Raw genomic sequence first — 19,446 nt, 5'->3', positions numbered from 1 at the left:
TTTGTTAACTTTTCTTATGCAATACATAAAGAAATACTAAACTTTGTGTCCTTTTTAGGTTATTTTTATTGCTTTAAACTGAGTTCTTGTTGTGTCAGTTTTAGAAAATGTAATATGTGAATTTTAAAACTACCACTACTGTTAAACTATTTTAAAATATACGTTTAAAACTAAGTTAGATTTTAGTATATTATTCAAAATTACAGTGCTGTAACTTAAAATCTATTCTTTATGAATCATTGTTTGTTCAAAACCTACAAACAGACAGGGACAAATATTAGAAATAAGGCAATATATATTTTATGAATTTTAATGCTCTCAACGATATTTAGAAGTATTACGAACTTTTTATGAATCATCTTGTGTATCTGTAACTGTTCTCTTTTGGTTTGGTTTTACTCTATCTCTTTCCTTTTATCAATAATTTTTAATAGATTGGTTTTTATGACACTGTACTGAGCATTTCTTATTTTGATCAACCAGTTACTTATGCAATGTAATTTACTGTCTGACAGGAAGCAGATGCTGATAGAGGACAAGAAAGACATCCGACTATTGCAGGAGATGCTGTTGGAGGATGGAGAACTACATTCAGAAGGAAGAAGGCAGAGACTGTTCCGATGGTCCAACAACAGTCAGTATACTAACTTATCTTACTAGATGTTATTAAAAAATTAACATTTAATTTTTCTTTACTTCCTTCCAACTATGGAAAATTCACAAACAGTTTGTACAAATTTAGAAAATATTTATTAAAACTTTAATAAATAACATTTTTTGTGATCATTTATCTAGCTTTTGGAGAGGAAGATAACAAAGCCCAGATAGACTCTGATGACGACAATGCTGATGAGGATGAAGATGAAGAGAGTTGGCGAAGATCACGACATGAAAGAGAACAATATCTTAAGGAACACAAGGTAAAAATCTGTTTAAACTCTAGAATAACTTTTATATAACTTGTAAGTTTCGTTAAGAAGTTATAACATTATTTTATAATTTTTGTTAACTGTTTATTTTTGCTATAATATCACAGAAATCACACTATTTTTGGGATAAATTGTCATTAAATGGAAGTGGAAGTCCAAAACAAGCTTCCCTTTTTGGATGTGTGTGTATTAAGAGAAGGGATGTCCTTAAGACAACTGTTTTTCGAAAGATAACACACACAGGAAAATATTTAAATTATCAATCCAACCATCAAAAATCTGTCAAAGAAGGAGTAGCCTCCTCGTTGTTTGATAGAGCAAAGAGCTTGTGCTCAGATAAAGATGGACTAAAAGAAGAATTTAAGAAAATTGAATCGGATCTCAGAAGCAATGGATACCCTCAATTAGTAATTAATAAGTGCAAACGAACCAGAAGAATCATTCCTGAGTCAGAAAAACAGAATTGTGATAAATTTGCGTTTATGTCAATCCGTTATGTGCCGGGATTATCGGAGAAAATTAGAAGAGTAGGTACAAAGTACAACATTAGAACCGCGTTTAAAACACACAACACTCTTAGACAAAGTCTCGTAAAAACAAAACCAAAATATGGCACACAGGATTCCAAAAACTGTGTTTACAGTATAAAATGTAGCTGCAATAGGGAATACATAGGCGAGACAAAAAGACCACTAAACGTAAGGATAAAAGAACACAAAGAAAACACGAGAAAGGGTCTCACAGAAAAGTCAAAAATTGCACACCATTGTTGGTCCGAAGACCATCATATGAATTGGGATGAAGCCCACATAATACATCGGGAACTACATTTCTTCAAAAGGAAATTAATTGAGGCAACACACATTAAATTGGCAGACCAACCAATCAGTCAACCATCAGTCGAGATTAGGCCGCTTTGGTTGCCAATTCTAAAACATGAACTAAAGAGAAAACCAAAAGTATCAAACGGATCGGATATTTGTAATAAATCAATGCGGAGTCACAATATGGTTTTAAGAAGTTCATCTCGCATGAACCAATAATAACGAAAGGGCCCATTCCTGTCCCCCTTCCCTTGTATTTCCGCCATCTTGTTTTAACCAGCCGTCACGATTACCATTGGCTAGTCCCTATGGTCAGTCGTAGGTGGTTAGTAGACGAGTGAAGACGTGACCTGTATTCCGTAGTTTAGTTTTAATGATTAGTGTTTTGTATTAAGTGCATGTCTATAGAGTTAGTGAAGTTGACAAACAACATGTAGGTTGTGATTCCTGACTTAGGCGTGCTACAACGCTTTAGTAAGATTTGTTTATTTTAACCTAGTTTGTAATTATGTATTAGGTTAGTTCTTTACCTAAAGAAGAGATCAGATTGCAGATCTCGAAACGTAGTGTTACTGTTTTCTTGTTTCACTGAACGATGGCAAATGTCCGGAAAAATCCTGTTTCCTTTCACAAGCAAGTTTATGCATAAAAATATTTAATAAAAAGCTATTAAAATATTGAATGACTTATTTTTTATGTATTGTTTGTATGCTGTCAGTAAAAGCTTGGGAATAGCTGTGAAAATTCCTTGACATTTTTGAAAAAAAAGACTGCCAGCTCCAGAGTTAATCACCTCTTGATACTAACCAAAAGCAAGTACTGATGGCTTTTTTGTTCAAAAAAATGTCATGCAGATGAACAGTAGTAAACTATTCTTGGTACCATGAAACATTAATTATTAAGATATAATACCAAACACAACGCCTATATGGATGTTTCACTGTAAAGTAACTATGACTAGTCACTAGGCTTTGCAAGATCCAATGATAATGGTAGTATTGAAATTGGCAGTTGGATAGTACTATAAAACTACTATTCCATTAAAATGACTGTGTGTTTATCTTATCTGTTGATAGAAGAAAGTAGAATAGCATTAAGTAATGGTAGAGATGGACCGTTAATTGTTGATGTTCGGATAGAGACCCATAAGTAGATAAACAGCCTAATCCAGTTTCTTTATCTCCTGACAATAAATAATAATTGGAATTTTTTTTGACAGAAAAAGGTGGAGCAGCTGGAGCTGGTGGTGGAGGAGGAATCAGACAGTCAGCTGCTGAAGTTGGGACAGAAAGCTCTCAAGAGAATGAGCAGTAGTAGTCAAGAGACCAAACTTACTCCCACCGTGGACCCACTGGCCTCACCTAACCCTAAGAAGCCCTTCCAGCAGTTGGTAGGTGATATTGAAAATATTGTTCTATTATTATACTGTAGTATCTAATATATAGAGTACTCAAGTTCAAGTAAGTATCTCTGAATTATTAGAGTTGAATGAAAGTATTGAAGTGGAAACATGAGTATGGAGAGTCTGATTGGTAACAGGGTAATCAGTACAATTCTTGGCTATTCAACGGTTAACTATTGTGGTCTAACTGCCCATTTAAATGCTGTAAGAAATTTCAGCTTTGGGTTGTTTATTTGTCTAAAATATCATGGAAGGATAAGAACATTCAAAGTGAAGAAGAGAAGTTTAAAAAAAATTGTGATGTCAAGGATATTATTTATGTATAAAGGCATAAATAAACAGCTTTGATGATAATCAAGTATATAACTTGGGGTTTAGCCCTAGAAGTGGCAGACAGAATTTTGCTTTTTAGAGATGTTTACTAAATTGCTTATAAATTGCTAATAATCAAAAGATTATTAGAATTTTCAAAATAACCATATTATAAATTCAAGATATACATTTTTGTAGCATATTTTCTGTTAAAATATATATTTGTTACATTTTTCAGCTAAAAATTACTAAAAATAATATCTAAAAAATATACATTTTATTAATGCTTTACAAGTTTCATGAAAATCATAATTGATTTTTCTTATTGTGAAATTTGCTGGAATCATAGAAATTAATACTATACAGCTATTCTAGAGTTAAAGTAGTTCCATAAATTATGAAAAAAAATTAGTATATACCATTTATTGTACAATGTGAGCACATTTATTTAAACTGTTTCAACAAAAAACTTATAAGTTAAAACAAATGTACATAGGATTTCACACATTTGCCATTGTTATATTATGTTATAAAATGTATAACACCTGGCTAATATCTGAAATCCTATTATCTTTTCTGACATTGCATTGTCAATAACAAACTTTAAACAAACAAAGAAATGTATATAATTAATTTGAGAATTTATACACGTAGTCTATAACTATACAAGGTATTATTTTAACTGCAATGCATTTTAATTAAATGTTTATTTATTTCACTAAAAAATTAATATTGCATTTATTATTTATAACTCCATTTGGTCCAATTATTGTAATGACGGTATAATGTATAAAACATGAAGTTTCTAGATAGTTTTGTTGAAGCTACACATTAAAATGGTGATACAATATTTTAAATAAACCTGTATGTTTAGTTACAAATCACATATAAATTTGTATTGAATTCAGAATTGATGATCAAGGCCATATTGGTATTGTAATTACATTTTTTTTGTATCAGGCTACCCATTATAACCACAATATTTGTTTAAATAATTATCTAAAAAGATATTTTAATACAATTTGAATGCCTTATGTTTCTTCTTAGAGCTAATTTGAACAAATTTGAATATCATAATTCTTAGACTTGGATGAAGGACATGATGACTATGTTCTAAGATTTTCGGATGAAATCTGTATCAGAGCATTGCTACACCATGAGATATAACCATGAATATAACCATGAGATATTTTGGCCTCTCTGTGAAGTGTTACTTTCAATCAAAAAATCATAAATTGAACTTCATTTGATAAAAGTCATAATTATTAGGAATATGTGTGTTTTTAATCAATAAACAAACAAATGATCAATTAAACAGCCAAATTAGTACTAAACAATGGAAAATTTTATTTTGTTCCATAGATTTCTTGTTTTAATTTTTTATTATTTTATTATATCAATTATATTTTTGAAAAAACAAGATTTTTTATCTAAATAACTATAATCAGAGAATCTTGATAAACTGTTTATAGCTTTGTAACTCATTACGGAATGGTTCTGTAATGCGAAATTTGGAACTGTTCCAGCCACTGTGAAACTGCTCTATGATGATGGCACAAATGGGTTTAAGATTCTAAAGTTAATGTAATAGTCGTATATCATTATATATTTACAAATGTGTAGTGGATTTTAATTTAATACAATATTACTATTGCCAGACACTGCCATATTAACAGCCGTGTAAGCAGCTATCTCTAAATCGTCTTGATTCGTTTTCCCGAGCAGAAGCACAGTATCATCAGCATACATCAGTGTACTGCTGAAATCCTCCATGTACTGAGGAAAATCGTTTGTGTAGAGGATAAAGAGGACTGGTCCAAGAACAGAGCCTTTCGGCACTCCTCGAGTGATGGCTTGCAGTCCTGAGCATATTTGGTGTGTAACTCCTTTGGCGGTGTATTTCACTTCTGTCATCTGGCGTCGTCCTGTGAGATAGCTTCGGAACCATTCCAGGGATTGTCCTCGTATTCCAAGCGTGGCTAGTTTTGATAGCAGGTGGTCGTGGCTAAGGCAGTCGAAGGCTTTGCTGTAGTCAAGGAATATGGCTGTGGAAGTGTTTCCATCTTCGAGTTGATCAGCTAAAAACTTTACCAGACTTATCAAAGCAGTTGTAGTTGATCTACCTGGTAAGAAACCGTGTTGATGTGGAGTCAAAAGTTGATTCATTGATAAATGTTCTAAAATCCTATTAAGAACAAGCTTTTCAATTACTTTAGAGAAGTAAAACAAAAGTGGTTAGTCAATTCCAAGTTGTTATAATTTTGTATTGATGTACATTTGATGTTGGAATAAATTCATTTATTCAATTAACTTAAAAAACTAGTACTAGCAAATCTGTGTGAATAATGTTAGCTTTTTAGATAACTATATTTGAACTAGACATTATTGTAATATTAGGAAAACAGATTTTTAATTGCTTTTATGAATGCCATAGCTGAAGAGAGGCTCGTTCCTGACAAGAGGGGAGCAGGTGCTGTCTCGCCTTGCGCAGATGGTGGCCAGCTCAGATGCTACAACCAATGTTAACCAACCGAAGAATTCCCGCAACTTTGTCTTTGCCTCCATCAGCCCCACCAAAGATAAAGGGGAAGAACCCAAGCCTATCCAGGTAATCATGAAGTAATTATTAAAATGCAATTGAGTGACTTTTTTATATTTATTTTTTATTAAGTATCAGTTAACCCACTGAGTAGCAAGATCAGAAATATCTAACATAAAAATGTACATCCTACAATAATATAATTTAGAAATAAGTTTCAGTAATATTTTTGTTTGACCTACGTAGTGTAGATGATTGTATTTATTGCATCTTTATGTTTGTTTTTGTATTTACGCCAAATAATAGCAGGAGAATGGTGCTGTGTATATGAGTTAACCCTTTTAGCCCCGGCGTCCGATATATCGGACAGAGGTGGTCTAGCTAAAATGCCCAACGTCCGATATACCGGACATCTCGATAATTTAATGTAGCTGGCTAATAATATGTCCAAATGCCATCAGTTTCGGTATAGTAGTCGGTGAAGAAACGGGCTACATGCAAAAACAATAAACCTTCCAATTGGCATTGTATGTCGTCGTCATTGAGCGTAGTTTATTTGTCGATGTCAGCTGTCAGACGACTTCAGTTGCATTGTTGTTGTATGCTGACTTATAACCTCAATTAGTTTGCGTGATTGAAAGCGGTTGTTTTTCGTGTGATTTATTGTATTATTAGTAAAAAAAAACATGAGTAAACGTCGTAGAGAAAAGTTACCAGTGAGTGAAAACACTTTGATAAACACTATTATTGGTACTTTGGGATTATACCGACCAAACCCAGACATGAATCGTTATTTGACATTTTGCTTCTACTGATTACTAGATTAGCGTAGAACAATATTTCGTCAATATAAAACAGGAATTGTCTTATCGCAAACTCCTCCCCATCCTTAGACAGAGGTCAAAGTCGAGCGGTGTAGTAGATAACGTGATTGCAGAGTCTCGCCGCCCGTTCAGCTGGTGCGTCGCTTTGTTGTACTTCCGTGTTTTACCTCTACATTTCTCCAAACACAAAAATTCAATAAAAACAAACATGATCAAACTAAAACTAAACTCTTTATTGAAAAAACACTCAAAACTTGTTTTTATTCTTGATCACACTCCGCCACCCAAATGCGAGTGCCATGCCTTCGCGCTGATCTCAACGAAAGAAAAACATCCCTCGAGATAGTACATATCAGTAAAATATCAAATTCTAGAGGATCTGATCAGAAATATAAATTGAATTGTAATGGAAAGGCAATTATGTACCGTGAAAATCACGTGATGCCGCGTGGCCTGTCGTAATCGGGATTCTCGAGAAAGATAAGATAACAGCGACAACAATACCAATCACAATGCCTGGAAATGCTTGTAATTTTGTAATTAAAGAGTTGTTTTTTCGTTCTATCATGTTTGTTTCTATAAATTTATATTTTTGTGTTCTTCATACTGGTGTGGTCGGTATAATCCCAAAGTACCCTATTATTAGTGGTGATTGTGCTATTTTTGAAGACAATGAATTGAGTTGTTTATATAAAATGTATATATTGTAAATATTATTTTATTTACTTTTTTGAAAAATTAAACAAGTTTTAGTCTTACAAACCATTACAATTAGTTTGTGTTATTTTACAATTGTTATTATTTCAAAAGTGCAAAAACAAGTATTCATATCTGTATACTTCTACTGACGATATATATATATATATATATATATATATATATATATATATATATATATATATATATATATATTTACTCTAGAAAGTATTAAAGGGTTTTGAAGGTATATGCGTTATATTTACACGATTCAACAAACTGTCACGTATCCATTGGCAATATTCAGACAGCAAGAATGTAAAAAAATTAGTTTCACGTACTTTTGGATACACTAATTATAGTAATATTTAATTTTTTTAAATTTTTGGTTCATTAAACTCAGATATTTCATTTTTAGTTTCATACTAGTGTTGTAAATAAAAACAAGAAATATTATCAACATTTTTATTTGCGAGCTACCCTCCGCCACCCCCCAAGTACAGGCAATACTTGAGTCCACTAAGCTATTACAGAATTTAAGAATTAGTTATAAACAGTAAATTACCAAAATTTTAGGGGGTTAGTGAAAAGTTTACACTGGGGAAAACATAGTTTGTCGTGCAAGTAATATGTTATTGATATGAGTTCTGGTGCTTTCATTGAAGTCCGGGCCTGATGACAGATTTAGAGGGTGAGTTTAAAATCTTCTTTATCAAAGGACAATTTCAGCTGCATGGGTTGACGTCCCAGCCACTCACAGACATTTAGAGTGTTGGTGTCAGTTAAAATCTTCATTATCAATGGACAATTTCAGCTGCATGGGTTTATGTCCCGGCTGCTCACTGACATTTAGTGTTGGTGTCAGTTAAAATCTTCTTTATCAACAGAGAATTTTTGCTGCATGGGTTGATGTCCCGGCTGCTCACTGACATTTAGTGTTGGTGTCAGTTAAAATCTTCTTTATCAACGGAGAATTTTTGCTGCATGGGTTGATGTCCCAGCCGCTCACTGACATTTAGAGTGTTGATGTCAGTTAAAATCTTCTTTATCAACGGAGAATTTTTGCTGCATGGGTTGATGTCCCGGCTGCTCACTGACATTAAGTGTTGGTGTCCGTTAAAATCTTCTTAATCAACGGAGAATTTTTGCTGCATGGGTTGATGTCCCAGCCGCTCACTGACATTTAGTGTTTGTGTCAGTTAAAATCTTCTTAATCAACGGAGAATTTTTGCTGCATGGGTTGATGTCCCGGCTGCTCACTGACATTTAGTGTTGGTGTCCGTTAAAATCTTCTTAATCAACGGAGAATTTTTGCTGCATGGGTTGATGTCCCGGCTGCTCACTGACATTTAGTGTTGGTGTCAGTTAAAATCTTCTTAATCAACGGATAATTTTTGCTGCATGGGTTGATGTCCCGGCTGCTCACTGACATTTAGTGTTGGTGTCAGTTAAAATCTTCTTAACCAACGGAGAATTTTTGCTGCATGGGTTGATGTCCCGGCTGCTCACTGACATTAAGTGTTGGTGTCCGTTAAAATCTTCTTAATCAACGGAGAATTTTTGCTGCATGGGTTGATGTCCCAGCCGCTCACTGACATTTAGTGTTTGTGTCAGTTAAAATCTTCTTAATCAACGGAGAATTTTTGCTGCATGGGTTGATGTCCCGGCTGCTCACTGACATTTAGTGTTGGTGTCCGTTAAAATCTTCTTAATCAACGGAGAATTTTTGCTGCATGGGTTGATGTCCCGGCTGCTCACTGACATTTAGTGTTGGTGTCAGTTAAAATCTTCTTAATCAACGGATAATTTTTGCTGCATGGGTTGATGTCCCGGCTGCTCACTGACATTTAGTGTTGGTGTCAGTTAAAATCTTCTTAACCAACGGAGAATTTTTGCTGCATGGGTTGATGTCCCGGCTGCTCACTGACATTTAGTGTTGGTGTCCGTTAAAATCTTCTTAATCAACGGAGAATTTTTGCTGCATGGGTTGATGTCCCAGCCGCTCACTGACATTTAAAGTGTTCGTTTCAGCTTAGCCGATTTCAGAATATTCAAAATATTGAACAAATATCTCAGACCCGGATGGAACATTTATAGGTGTAGTATATGTCTTGTGGACTGTAGTTTTTTCCTCCAGTGAATGTTTTACTAATACTTCAGATTTTATGTATAGGTCACACTAACTTGGAATTTAGAATGATATTTTGCTGAATGTGTAATAACCATAGTTACTAATTTCAACAATTACATAATAAACATATTAAATACGAATATTTTACAATGATCTCTGTGGCTGAATTTGGTCATGAACATGATTCCGGTGATTTGGTGGACAAAGGCTTTGAAGAAGACAATGTTTTATTTTGATTTCTAGAATAAGTTTCTTAAATATTTCAACTGACTAAGATAAATGCCATATATAAGGCTGTAAACTCTCATAATTAATTATCGATTTTGAAATTGAAGTGATTTGTGGGGAGATCAGTGTGAAGTAAATTGGATTTAACATTACTTCAGTTATGATGCAAGTCTAACTCCAAAACTCTGTAATTATTTAACTCTATCGCAATATACATACATGTGGCCACGCTTCTGGAATTCCTGGAAAGTCATGGAAATAAAGTAGGTCATGGAAAGTCATTGAAATTCAAAAGTTGGTCCTGGAAAATTTTGTGGTAGCTGTTTTAGGCTGGTTTTCCTGCTATCAGGAGTTGCATCCAAAGTGTTTGAGTCAATTTATGGATAGTCAAATCGCAGGAAAAATTTCACTTGAGCGTATTAAAATTGGTTATTTGGTGAACTTTGGTATTGTTGAGTATTTTCGAGACCTACTGGTCAAGGAAGTCCAGGAATCATCTGCCTTTGTTTCTATATTGGACGAAAGCATGAATAAAGTTAGCCAGAATAGTAAATGGGTATTGCACTAAGGTATTGGGATCCTGTAAGTCATGAAGTGACCACAAGATATTTTACCTCTACTTCTTTGACTAAAAGCACTGGGAGCAATTTGATTTTAAAATTCAGAAGTCAATCAAAGCACATAAATGTAAAAAAAAACATTTCTCATTGTCTATCGATAGACTTAATGTAAATTTAAAGTCTGTGAAAGATCTGGAGTAGGAACTTCAGACTGAGAATAATGATGATGATCCTATACTTTTTATTTATAGGCACCTCTGTGGTTTGCACATCCTCAAAAATGTGTTCAAATCAGGGGCTAAGTGGAATCTAGTTAAATTTCTTAGGGCTCTCTACAATTTTTTTGAAGATGTTCCTGCCAGAAGGGAATTTTGTGTACAAGTAACAAGACATATCTGTATACTTCTACTGACGTGTATGTGGAAATATATGAAGAAGTGCTTATGCAGCAATACAATTAATTGGATATATCTCCTGCATTTATCAAGGAAAGTTCTTCAAATTTTGTTTGTGTAGTAAGAAATATGTGTACAACAAAATTGTTTCATTTTTCAGGGGCTACAATTTTTTTTCTACCCTTTTAAGTATGTCCAAACTATACAAAATTAAAAAAATTATAATTTTTTATGTATAAATACGCTAAAAAAACAAATCATTCTGTAAAAGTACTTTTTAACTATTACATCTAAGAGTACACTTATTTGTGAACAATTTAAAACAAAAACCTAAAAGTTATCTATACCTAAAAAAATAAGAAAACTAGATGTATTTTTCCTCAATTCTGCACTACGGACCCTTATCGCCATGGGCTTTCTGGCAAGTCCATGCAAAAATGGCTGGGGTTAAAAGGGTTAAAGAATTATTACATTCTTATTTGTAGACATCAGCTTGTTCTTTCTGTTTGCTGTGACCTTTGTTCAGCAATTGTGAACCGGTCAGTACAAATAAGTACTAAGTGTTATTGTGTAATTGTTTTTATGTTATAATAGTAAATAGTTATTTAAACAACAAAGAGTTATAACAATTAACATGTTATACAGAAAATAAGATACGTATATTCAGTATAATACATTTTTCAGCAATCTATTTGTGAAATTTTGCACATTCTCAATTATTTATAACATAAAAGTATACAATCATTACAGGGTAAAAGTGACAATTTTGGTGTATAATTTATTTTACAATTTTTTTATATTATTTCAAAAACAATTACATGGATGACTAGAATTTAGCTTTGTTTTTTTTTTCATGATTTTACCTTTCCCTAAATAGGCCTATACATATGACTATGTTTAAGCAACAAACATAGCTTTATATACATTTTTACCAAATGCTAGCATTCCGCCCAACACCAACATTTCCCTCCTACTGAGTAATTTTTACATATACTAGTTATATATGTATTATTCTGCTATGTATTATATATATATATATATATATATATATATATATATATACACAGTCTATATAAATAGAAAAATTTTTTGAACATATAAATTATAAGATGTACAACAAATTGTAAGAATTTTTTTAATAAAAATGGGAAGTTATGCCTATTCACTGTAGTGCTCTGGATAGAATTTCTCAAATATATATATATATATATATATATATATATATATATATATATATATATATTAATAATGCTGGAGAGTGACTGACAGGACCAAGAAGAATTTTTTTCATTTAATAACAGTGCTATAATATTTAAATTTTAGTAAGTTTAAAGGTTTTACTTTTGGTGAATTATGTTACAATTTGTTTATTGAGTTACAAAGTACATTGCAATAATTAGTTTCGTTTTTATCTTTTTGTTTTAAGTGAAAAGCAAGTGTTAAACGATAGTACTTACATGTTGTATGATACAACCACATGGTTTTTATTTTTTGGTGTTAATCACATTAAAACACTACACTAAACATTTTTGTTAAACTGATACATTGCAAAACAGGTAATTAATAATTTTTTAATAGACTGAACTGTGCAATTGATTTAGTATAATGAGTTCATAATTTATGTACAACAGGAAAGGTTTCATTGAACCTGACTAGTTTAGTGATTTCCTGTTTAAAACTGATCCAGTTACTCCAATTAATACACCTGTACAATGAGTAGTCAAGGTCATCCAGATCAACAGCTGTTTGTTGGGTTTGTCTGCTGAATACATCTGTTAAGAGTATCAATTTAAATTGATTAGAATAAAAGTTATATTTAACTGAGAACCTCAAGCGTTATTTACATCATTATTTTTATTTTAATAAAATCAATTTTGAATATAAGGATAAAACAGTTAAAAAAGAAGAAGAAGAAGAAGAAAAAAATAATACCTACATAAAATTTTCTCTAAATTTTAATTGATTGGTAATATTATATTACATAATAAAATATGATGAGAAATTAATAATATTTGTTTAACACAAACTCTTTTATGTTGACATAAAATTAATTAAATTAACAAAACTTGGAAAAAATATTAAAAATGGATGCAAGTAAATTCCATGAAGGTGATTTTGTCTTTGCCAAAATAAGGGGCCATGCAGCCTGGCCTGCTATAATACAAACTGTTGAAAAAAAGGGAAATATGTCCATATTTCATGTTATGTTCTATAAAACTAAAGAAACGGGCAAATGTCGTTTAAGTGAATTGACTCATTATAGAGAAAGCAAACAACAATTTTCAAAGGGAAAAATTATGAATAACAAAGATTTTTGTTTAGCAATAAAAGAGATTGAGGAGGAAATCAATAAAAAACAAAAAATGAGAGTTTCTATAAGTAATAATAGTGCATCTATACGGTGCTCAACTCCTGTTCTCCAAAGCTCTATAAACCTATCTAATGTAGGAAGGGACGAAATAAATTTTGAAGATAAGGCTGTTAACACTCCTAGATATATGGATCTGAATTTTCAAGTAGAAGCTTTGACTGAAAAATGTATAAGCTTAGAACAAAGTATTATAGAAAAAGATGAAATAATTAGTTTGAAAATGAATGAAATATCTTCTATGCTACAAGAGGAACATAATACAAAAGACTTTCAAACCCAAATCCTAATACGGGAACTCAAAGAAACTAAAATAGAAAATGAAAACCTAAAAACTGTTATAGCTATGATGCAAAAGGATTATACTGACCTAGAAAACAAATTTAAAAATACAAGAGAAAATACACTTAAATGTTTAAACTGCTTTCCATGCTTAGAATCAAAGGTCAGGACTAATTCTAATCTTTCAAATGAATTGTGGCAAAAACCTACACATACATCAAAAGTTCAAATGGAAAAACATAGTTCCACAATTTATTGCCAAAACAGTTTTTGAGGTTTCTGTCCCTGAGGACAATAGTGAAGAGGAAGCAATGAAATATCAGCCCAACACTCCTGATACCATAAAACTCCCTTAGGTAAAAGAACCCAAAAATGTAAATAATAACCAGGAAAATAAACATATTTGAAGAAAATCTCTGCACATACCTCCATACTCACTGTATCTCTGGGCTTGCAAAAATCCAAATTAACTAATAATTTGGCTGATAGCCATGGGACAAATCTCAGTAATCTAGTGCAAGTCAAAAGACAAACCTTAAATGTAAACTGGCAGTTTTGTGAAGGCCAGGTGCAAAGATAAATGGGGTAATTAAAGAAGTAGAGGAAACTTTTTTTCAAAGTGGTTTCAATGAAGATGATTTTATTCTTGTACTAGGAGGCACAAACCAATGAGTTGAAAGCACTGGGAAAAAAGCATATCTTGGAAGAGTTTGTGGAAGGTTAATGGAATGTACAAAGAAAACAAATCTCATTGTTGCGACCCTTGCCTATGCGTCATGACAAGCCAGAACTAGACAGTAAAATTTGATACAATAAATACGGAACTAACTACCAAAGATTTCAAATACGGACACAAACATTAGACTACTGGAACTATCATCCTATTACCACGTCATCTATTATACCAACCATTGGTATGCACAGAACAGCAACAAAAGAGGAAAAAGAAAAATTTGCTTGAAGAAGTTTTGAGAGGCACTTGGCAAATACTCCTCGCTCCACTCTGGACTGCAACTATACGACTCCACAAGTTGTAAGGTAATCTCGGCCCTCCCATTCTCCTCCAAAACACTGACTACCCTGCTGGAAATTTGGACTAGTAACCCCTTCAAACTGCACCACGCATTTCCTGCTATAATCCTGTATGTCCCTAATCTAGATATGTGATAAGAGTATTTATTAGAAAATGTAGAAACATCAATGAAAAGGAAATCTAATTATCAATGGAAAAACAGATAAACAGTAGTATAAAAATAAAGGATAATAAATGTCCCCGCTGTGTCTACATTTACAACATCCAAGGTGTTAAGAGCAAAATTGATGAACTAGAAGGTGTGTTTAAATAACAAACTGTAAAATTATGATGTACAAATAATAATTTGCCGTTAAATGAACACAACATAAAAAATTCTAATCAAACTTTTTTTAAATAAATTAAATGGTTTTTAAATTAACTGACGAGAGTTTTTTAGAAATATAATATCTAGGGGAGGGTCTTGCATTCTAATTAAAAACCATTTTACAGGGGTAACTCCTAGAACCGGATTCTCTCAATCCTCAAATGAAAGAGTTCATCTTTGAAGGATCCCATATACAGAAATCAAATATCTCTGAATTGGGGTTATTAAATTGTGGCCAATATACAGAACACCAGGCTACTCATTGACTAACCTCTTTATATATATAATTAAAAAACTTTTAATGCAAATACTTGAAAAGGGACTCAAAAACAAAATTTGTAGCTATTGCTTTTCAGACATTTAAATATTAATTTGTTTACGCAAAAAATGATAAAATTTTCAGAATCATTTCAGGATTTAGCAAAAACAATTTGGATATAAGAATAAATAATAGAGAAACCAACTCACTACTCGAATAACTGATACAACAAATGAGTTTGTATAGATAACAGATATTAACCCAGATTTAAAATGGGGGCAGTAAGCAGTGTACTCAACACAGATCCCTGTGTCCCCCTCTCAGACTATAATGTACTTATCCAGATTTCCTTACCATCACTCAAACAATTTCCTCAAAATCTATAAAAAACCAACAAAAAATATCAAGAATATATAATGGAGACAATTCATGTTTGTTTTCTTAATAAAACTAAGACCGCGAAATGAATGAATTTTCCATTTCCTGGATTTGTGTAGAAAGCAAATATATAAGTGTTTTTCTCCATAAATTTTTATATCTTTTGTATGAATGAGGCATATCCTTTAAAGACTTGTTTAAAGTAAATAATATGAAAAAAATACAAATGGAATTACCGGAAGGTAATAAAAACAGTCTGCTAAGAGGAGAAAAAGAGAGTTTACATGGTACATAGGCCAAAACCAAACAAAGATCCAAAATTCCAAAACTATGTTTAAGAACTACAAAAAAGCTGTTTTTAAAAAAGTAGTAAACAAAGCAAAAATTATATAGCAAATGAAAAGTTTAATATAATTCAATGCAAAAAAATAAGTCAAAAGCCACTTGGGCCATTGTGAAACAAGAGCTAGGAGTACAATTGTAGCAAGGGATGACAAAATCAATTTTAAGCATTAAAAGGCGATGAGATAAGAAACCCCCGTGGCACTTGCTGAACAGTTTAATGCCCATTTTGCTAACGTTGTTGATACGCTACATATTACCAAACAACAGTACAAACACATAACATTAATGGCTAGGATTCAGTAAACATACTAAACTACCGGAATTAGATTTTCTTCATTTTGTATCAGTTTACTGAGGGTAGAAAAAGACAATTCTTGGTTTCAAACAATAGTAAATGCATGTGGCTGGTGATTGGCATACCCATATCTTTACTGAAACTTTCCGTCCAAAAATAATATAGCCCAATATATTGACCAGGATAATAAACTGTAGTCATTCCTCTTAGGACATTTCACCAGATTAAAACTAAAGTTGTCTGAAATCATACCTGTATAATAAAAAGAAAGACTCCCCTAAGGACATCCTCAAACTATCGACCCTATCTCTTTATTGAGCAACATTTTCAAAAGTCCTTTTGAAAAGGCAGGTAACATTTCTAGATTAACAAAATTTTTATGAAAGAAAACAAATTAATATGTGATGAGAGACAGATTATGGTTTTCAGAAAGAACAGAAATACAGAGTTAGCCTATGGTTTTCCGTTTGTAAATATGTGTTTTCAACTTCCATGTGATCAGTCAAAGTAATACCGCAGGTATATTTTGTGTGACTTTATCAAAAGCCATTTGAAATTGCGTAAATCACTAAATTGCTCCTCTCAAAATTATATCAAATTGGAATTAGGGGTCCCTAGCTTTGGATTATCTGCAATCATATCTAGAATAGACAGGAAACAAAGAACCAAATTTAGTTATCAATGAGAATTCGCATAGAGTTTCACATCAGAATTGGGAAAAATATTCTTTATGGTGTCCCTCCAAGGCTCCTAATTTTTAGGGCTCTACCCTTTTTCCTTATATATATTAAATAATTTAACCAATCGACATACCAAACAAACAATTTATTGTTATTTGCAGATGATACAAATGATTTCTTTCTTATTACAGATAAAAACTTTTTCAAATATGGGAGGAATCTATAACAAGATACTCTTCAGTTGTTAGAAAATATGGTTGTAATTCTACTGGACTTCTGTTAAATCAAAAACTATAACCAATATAATAAAATTTTCAGACCTAGTAACAATGGTAATTAGCTTCTTAGAAAATTTCTGGATTATATAATCTAGTGGGGACTCTTCCACAAATATTTTAGGTATCAAAATTATGGACAAAAACTTAAATTGGAAAATGCCATGTAAACCACCTTGTAAACAAATTGAGTTCGTCTCCGAATTTTGCAATGAAGATTTGTGGTAGAATCCGTATCCTATAAACCACATGTAAAATGTATACATTTTGCCATATATTCCAGTCAATTCTTAATGTATGGTATAGAAATATGGGGATACATCTCCTGAATTTTTGAAAAAGTTTTCATAGGCACAAAAAAGCAGTGGTAAGCAGTCAATGATGGAGCAAACCCCCCCCATCAGAGAAAAGCTGCCGTCCCTATATTTAAAAAAGCAAAAATACTTACACTGCCATGTTTATACAATATTGGACATTTTAAATCTGGTTCCACAAACATCCAAAACTTTTATAGTTCATAACACAAACCAGCATACCTAATAACACCAGACATAAGGATCTTTTTGTTTGTTTCCAATTCATAAACTACCCATTAATTAAGGAGAAAAGTCCCTTTATTATAATTGGGTATTCGTGTGTAACAATAAGTTTTGGGGGCCCAAAACAACCATTAAAAACATCTTGAAGAAGCTCAATTTCATAATTGAGTATTTAAAAAAATATATATTGAAAAAAGCCTATTATAGTACAGATGAGATATTAAATGACAAGAACAATTTATATTTTAAATAAATAAATTTTATATAAACATCCCAGAACATGCACAAGCATTAATAAGTGTGTATGTTGAATACTTCTGTCTTACTTTTAGGAAATTTCAACTGTTTTACTTTTAAATTTTAACATTGTTTTATAAAATTATGACAAATGGCACCCTGTTAGTATTACAAATTGTAATAATGTTCAAATGTAATGTGCAATAAAGACCTTGACCCTTTGAACCTTGACCTGTTGCCTACATACTCCTTTGAAATTTATAAAACATGTATTGTATAACACTAATACTTAATACATTTCTGAAAAAGGTAAAAATATAGTGAATTCAAATCATACAATATTTACTGTATATGCAAACAGAGTATGAATTGAAACCAATTGTTGTTTTCTTATTTTAACTCACTGGACATTTTTCCTGCAGTTTCTTATATTTTTGGTTAATTAAAAACAATAACTAACATAATACCAAGATATTAAAAACATGCAAACTCAACAATTGATGAACATTCAACATGATGAGTCACGCTGAACCCGTTTGATGGCTGACACCAAAACCTTGACCACTCTGACTGACAATTACAAACAATGCCAGTAGTAAGGTTTATGGTTTTTGTATCACTATACCAAACCTACTGTAGTGACATTTGGAAATCTCATAAACCAGCTATATTAAAATATGAAGACCTCAAATGTAATGGATGTTAGGCATTATACGCAGACATCGGCTACCCGATATATTGGATGCTGGGGTTAAATATCAACCATGAAAACATAAAAGCCCATTAAATAACAAAGTGACACCAACGTTCTTACTTACTGACCACTGAAAAGAAAACAGTGTAAGGATGTATGTTTTTAAGTAATGGAGATTGTAAAAAGTAATAACTATTTATTTTTGTTTTCAGCCAACAAATAAAAGGAAGAAATTAGAGTTGCCTCTGCCGATACCCAAGAAGATGTGTGTCCAGAAACCAAAGACAGCCAACAAGAAAAGTCTTTTTGAAGCACTTTCAAAAGTTCAAAGTTGACATTAACGTAACAATTTTAACATAGTTGATTTGTATAATTTAAATGTAAATGTGTAAATATTAGATTTGGATGTAGTTTATAGAGTACTTTTGTAATAAAAAAAACTTTATTTTTTAGATAGTTTTGTAAATTTTATCATATAACTTAAACTGTACTGGCAGTTGAAAAGCAATTACATAAAATGTCATGTGATTTCACTAGACCATACATTTTGGCTGGCAAGAACAACTGTGTTGGTCTGGCAACTCCAGAATCTCACCAAGTCACCTACAGCTGTGACCCTTAGTGGTCCTGTGGTTTTCTTCATGGTGCAACAAATTATACTTTAATGGTAGTTTAAGTGTTTATAGAAAGTCTCTGAGATGATTCCCAATCTATTTCAGGACAACAATGTCATCTTCCATGTGTTTTATCCGTTTAAAAATGTATAATTGTTTCCAACATGTAATTAGAGTTGTGAAAAATATAATATGAACCTCTTTAAATATGGTCTAGGTGTATTATTTTATCTTTTACTA

General features: G+C 32.0%; 1 protein-coding gene across 1 annotated transcript in view; it reads left to right on the top strand.

The window, feature by feature from the left end:
• Nucleotides 1–19,417, top strand: part of LOC124374137 (claspin-like) — a 50,373-nt gene extending 30,956 nt beyond the window's left edge. The window contains exons 17-21 of the mRNA XM_046832416.1: nt 516–634; nt 796–920; nt 2,973–3,143; nt 5,902–6,075; nt 18,805–19,417. Of these exons, the coding sequence (XP_046688372.1) occupies nt 516–634; nt 796–920; nt 2,973–3,143; nt 5,902–6,075; nt 18,805–18,927 (712 nt within the window). The 3' untranslated portion in view covers nt 18,928–19,417. The remainder of the gene's footprint in view (nt 1–515; nt 635–795; nt 921–2,972; nt 3,144–5,901; nt 6,076–18,804) is intronic.
• Nucleotides 19,418–19,446: the final 29 nt, after the last annotated feature.

The sequence above is a fragment of the Homalodisca vitripennis genome, chromosome 1, assembly GCF_021130785.1.
Source record: "Homalodisca vitripennis isolate AUS2020 chromosome 1, UT_GWSS_2.1, whole genome shotgun sequence".
NCBI lineage: Eukaryota > Metazoa > Arthropoda > Insecta > Hemiptera > Cicadellidae > Homalodisca > Homalodisca vitripennis.
Note: the sequence above shows the minus strand (reverse complement) of the source record. Positions and strands in the feature narration are given on the sequence as shown.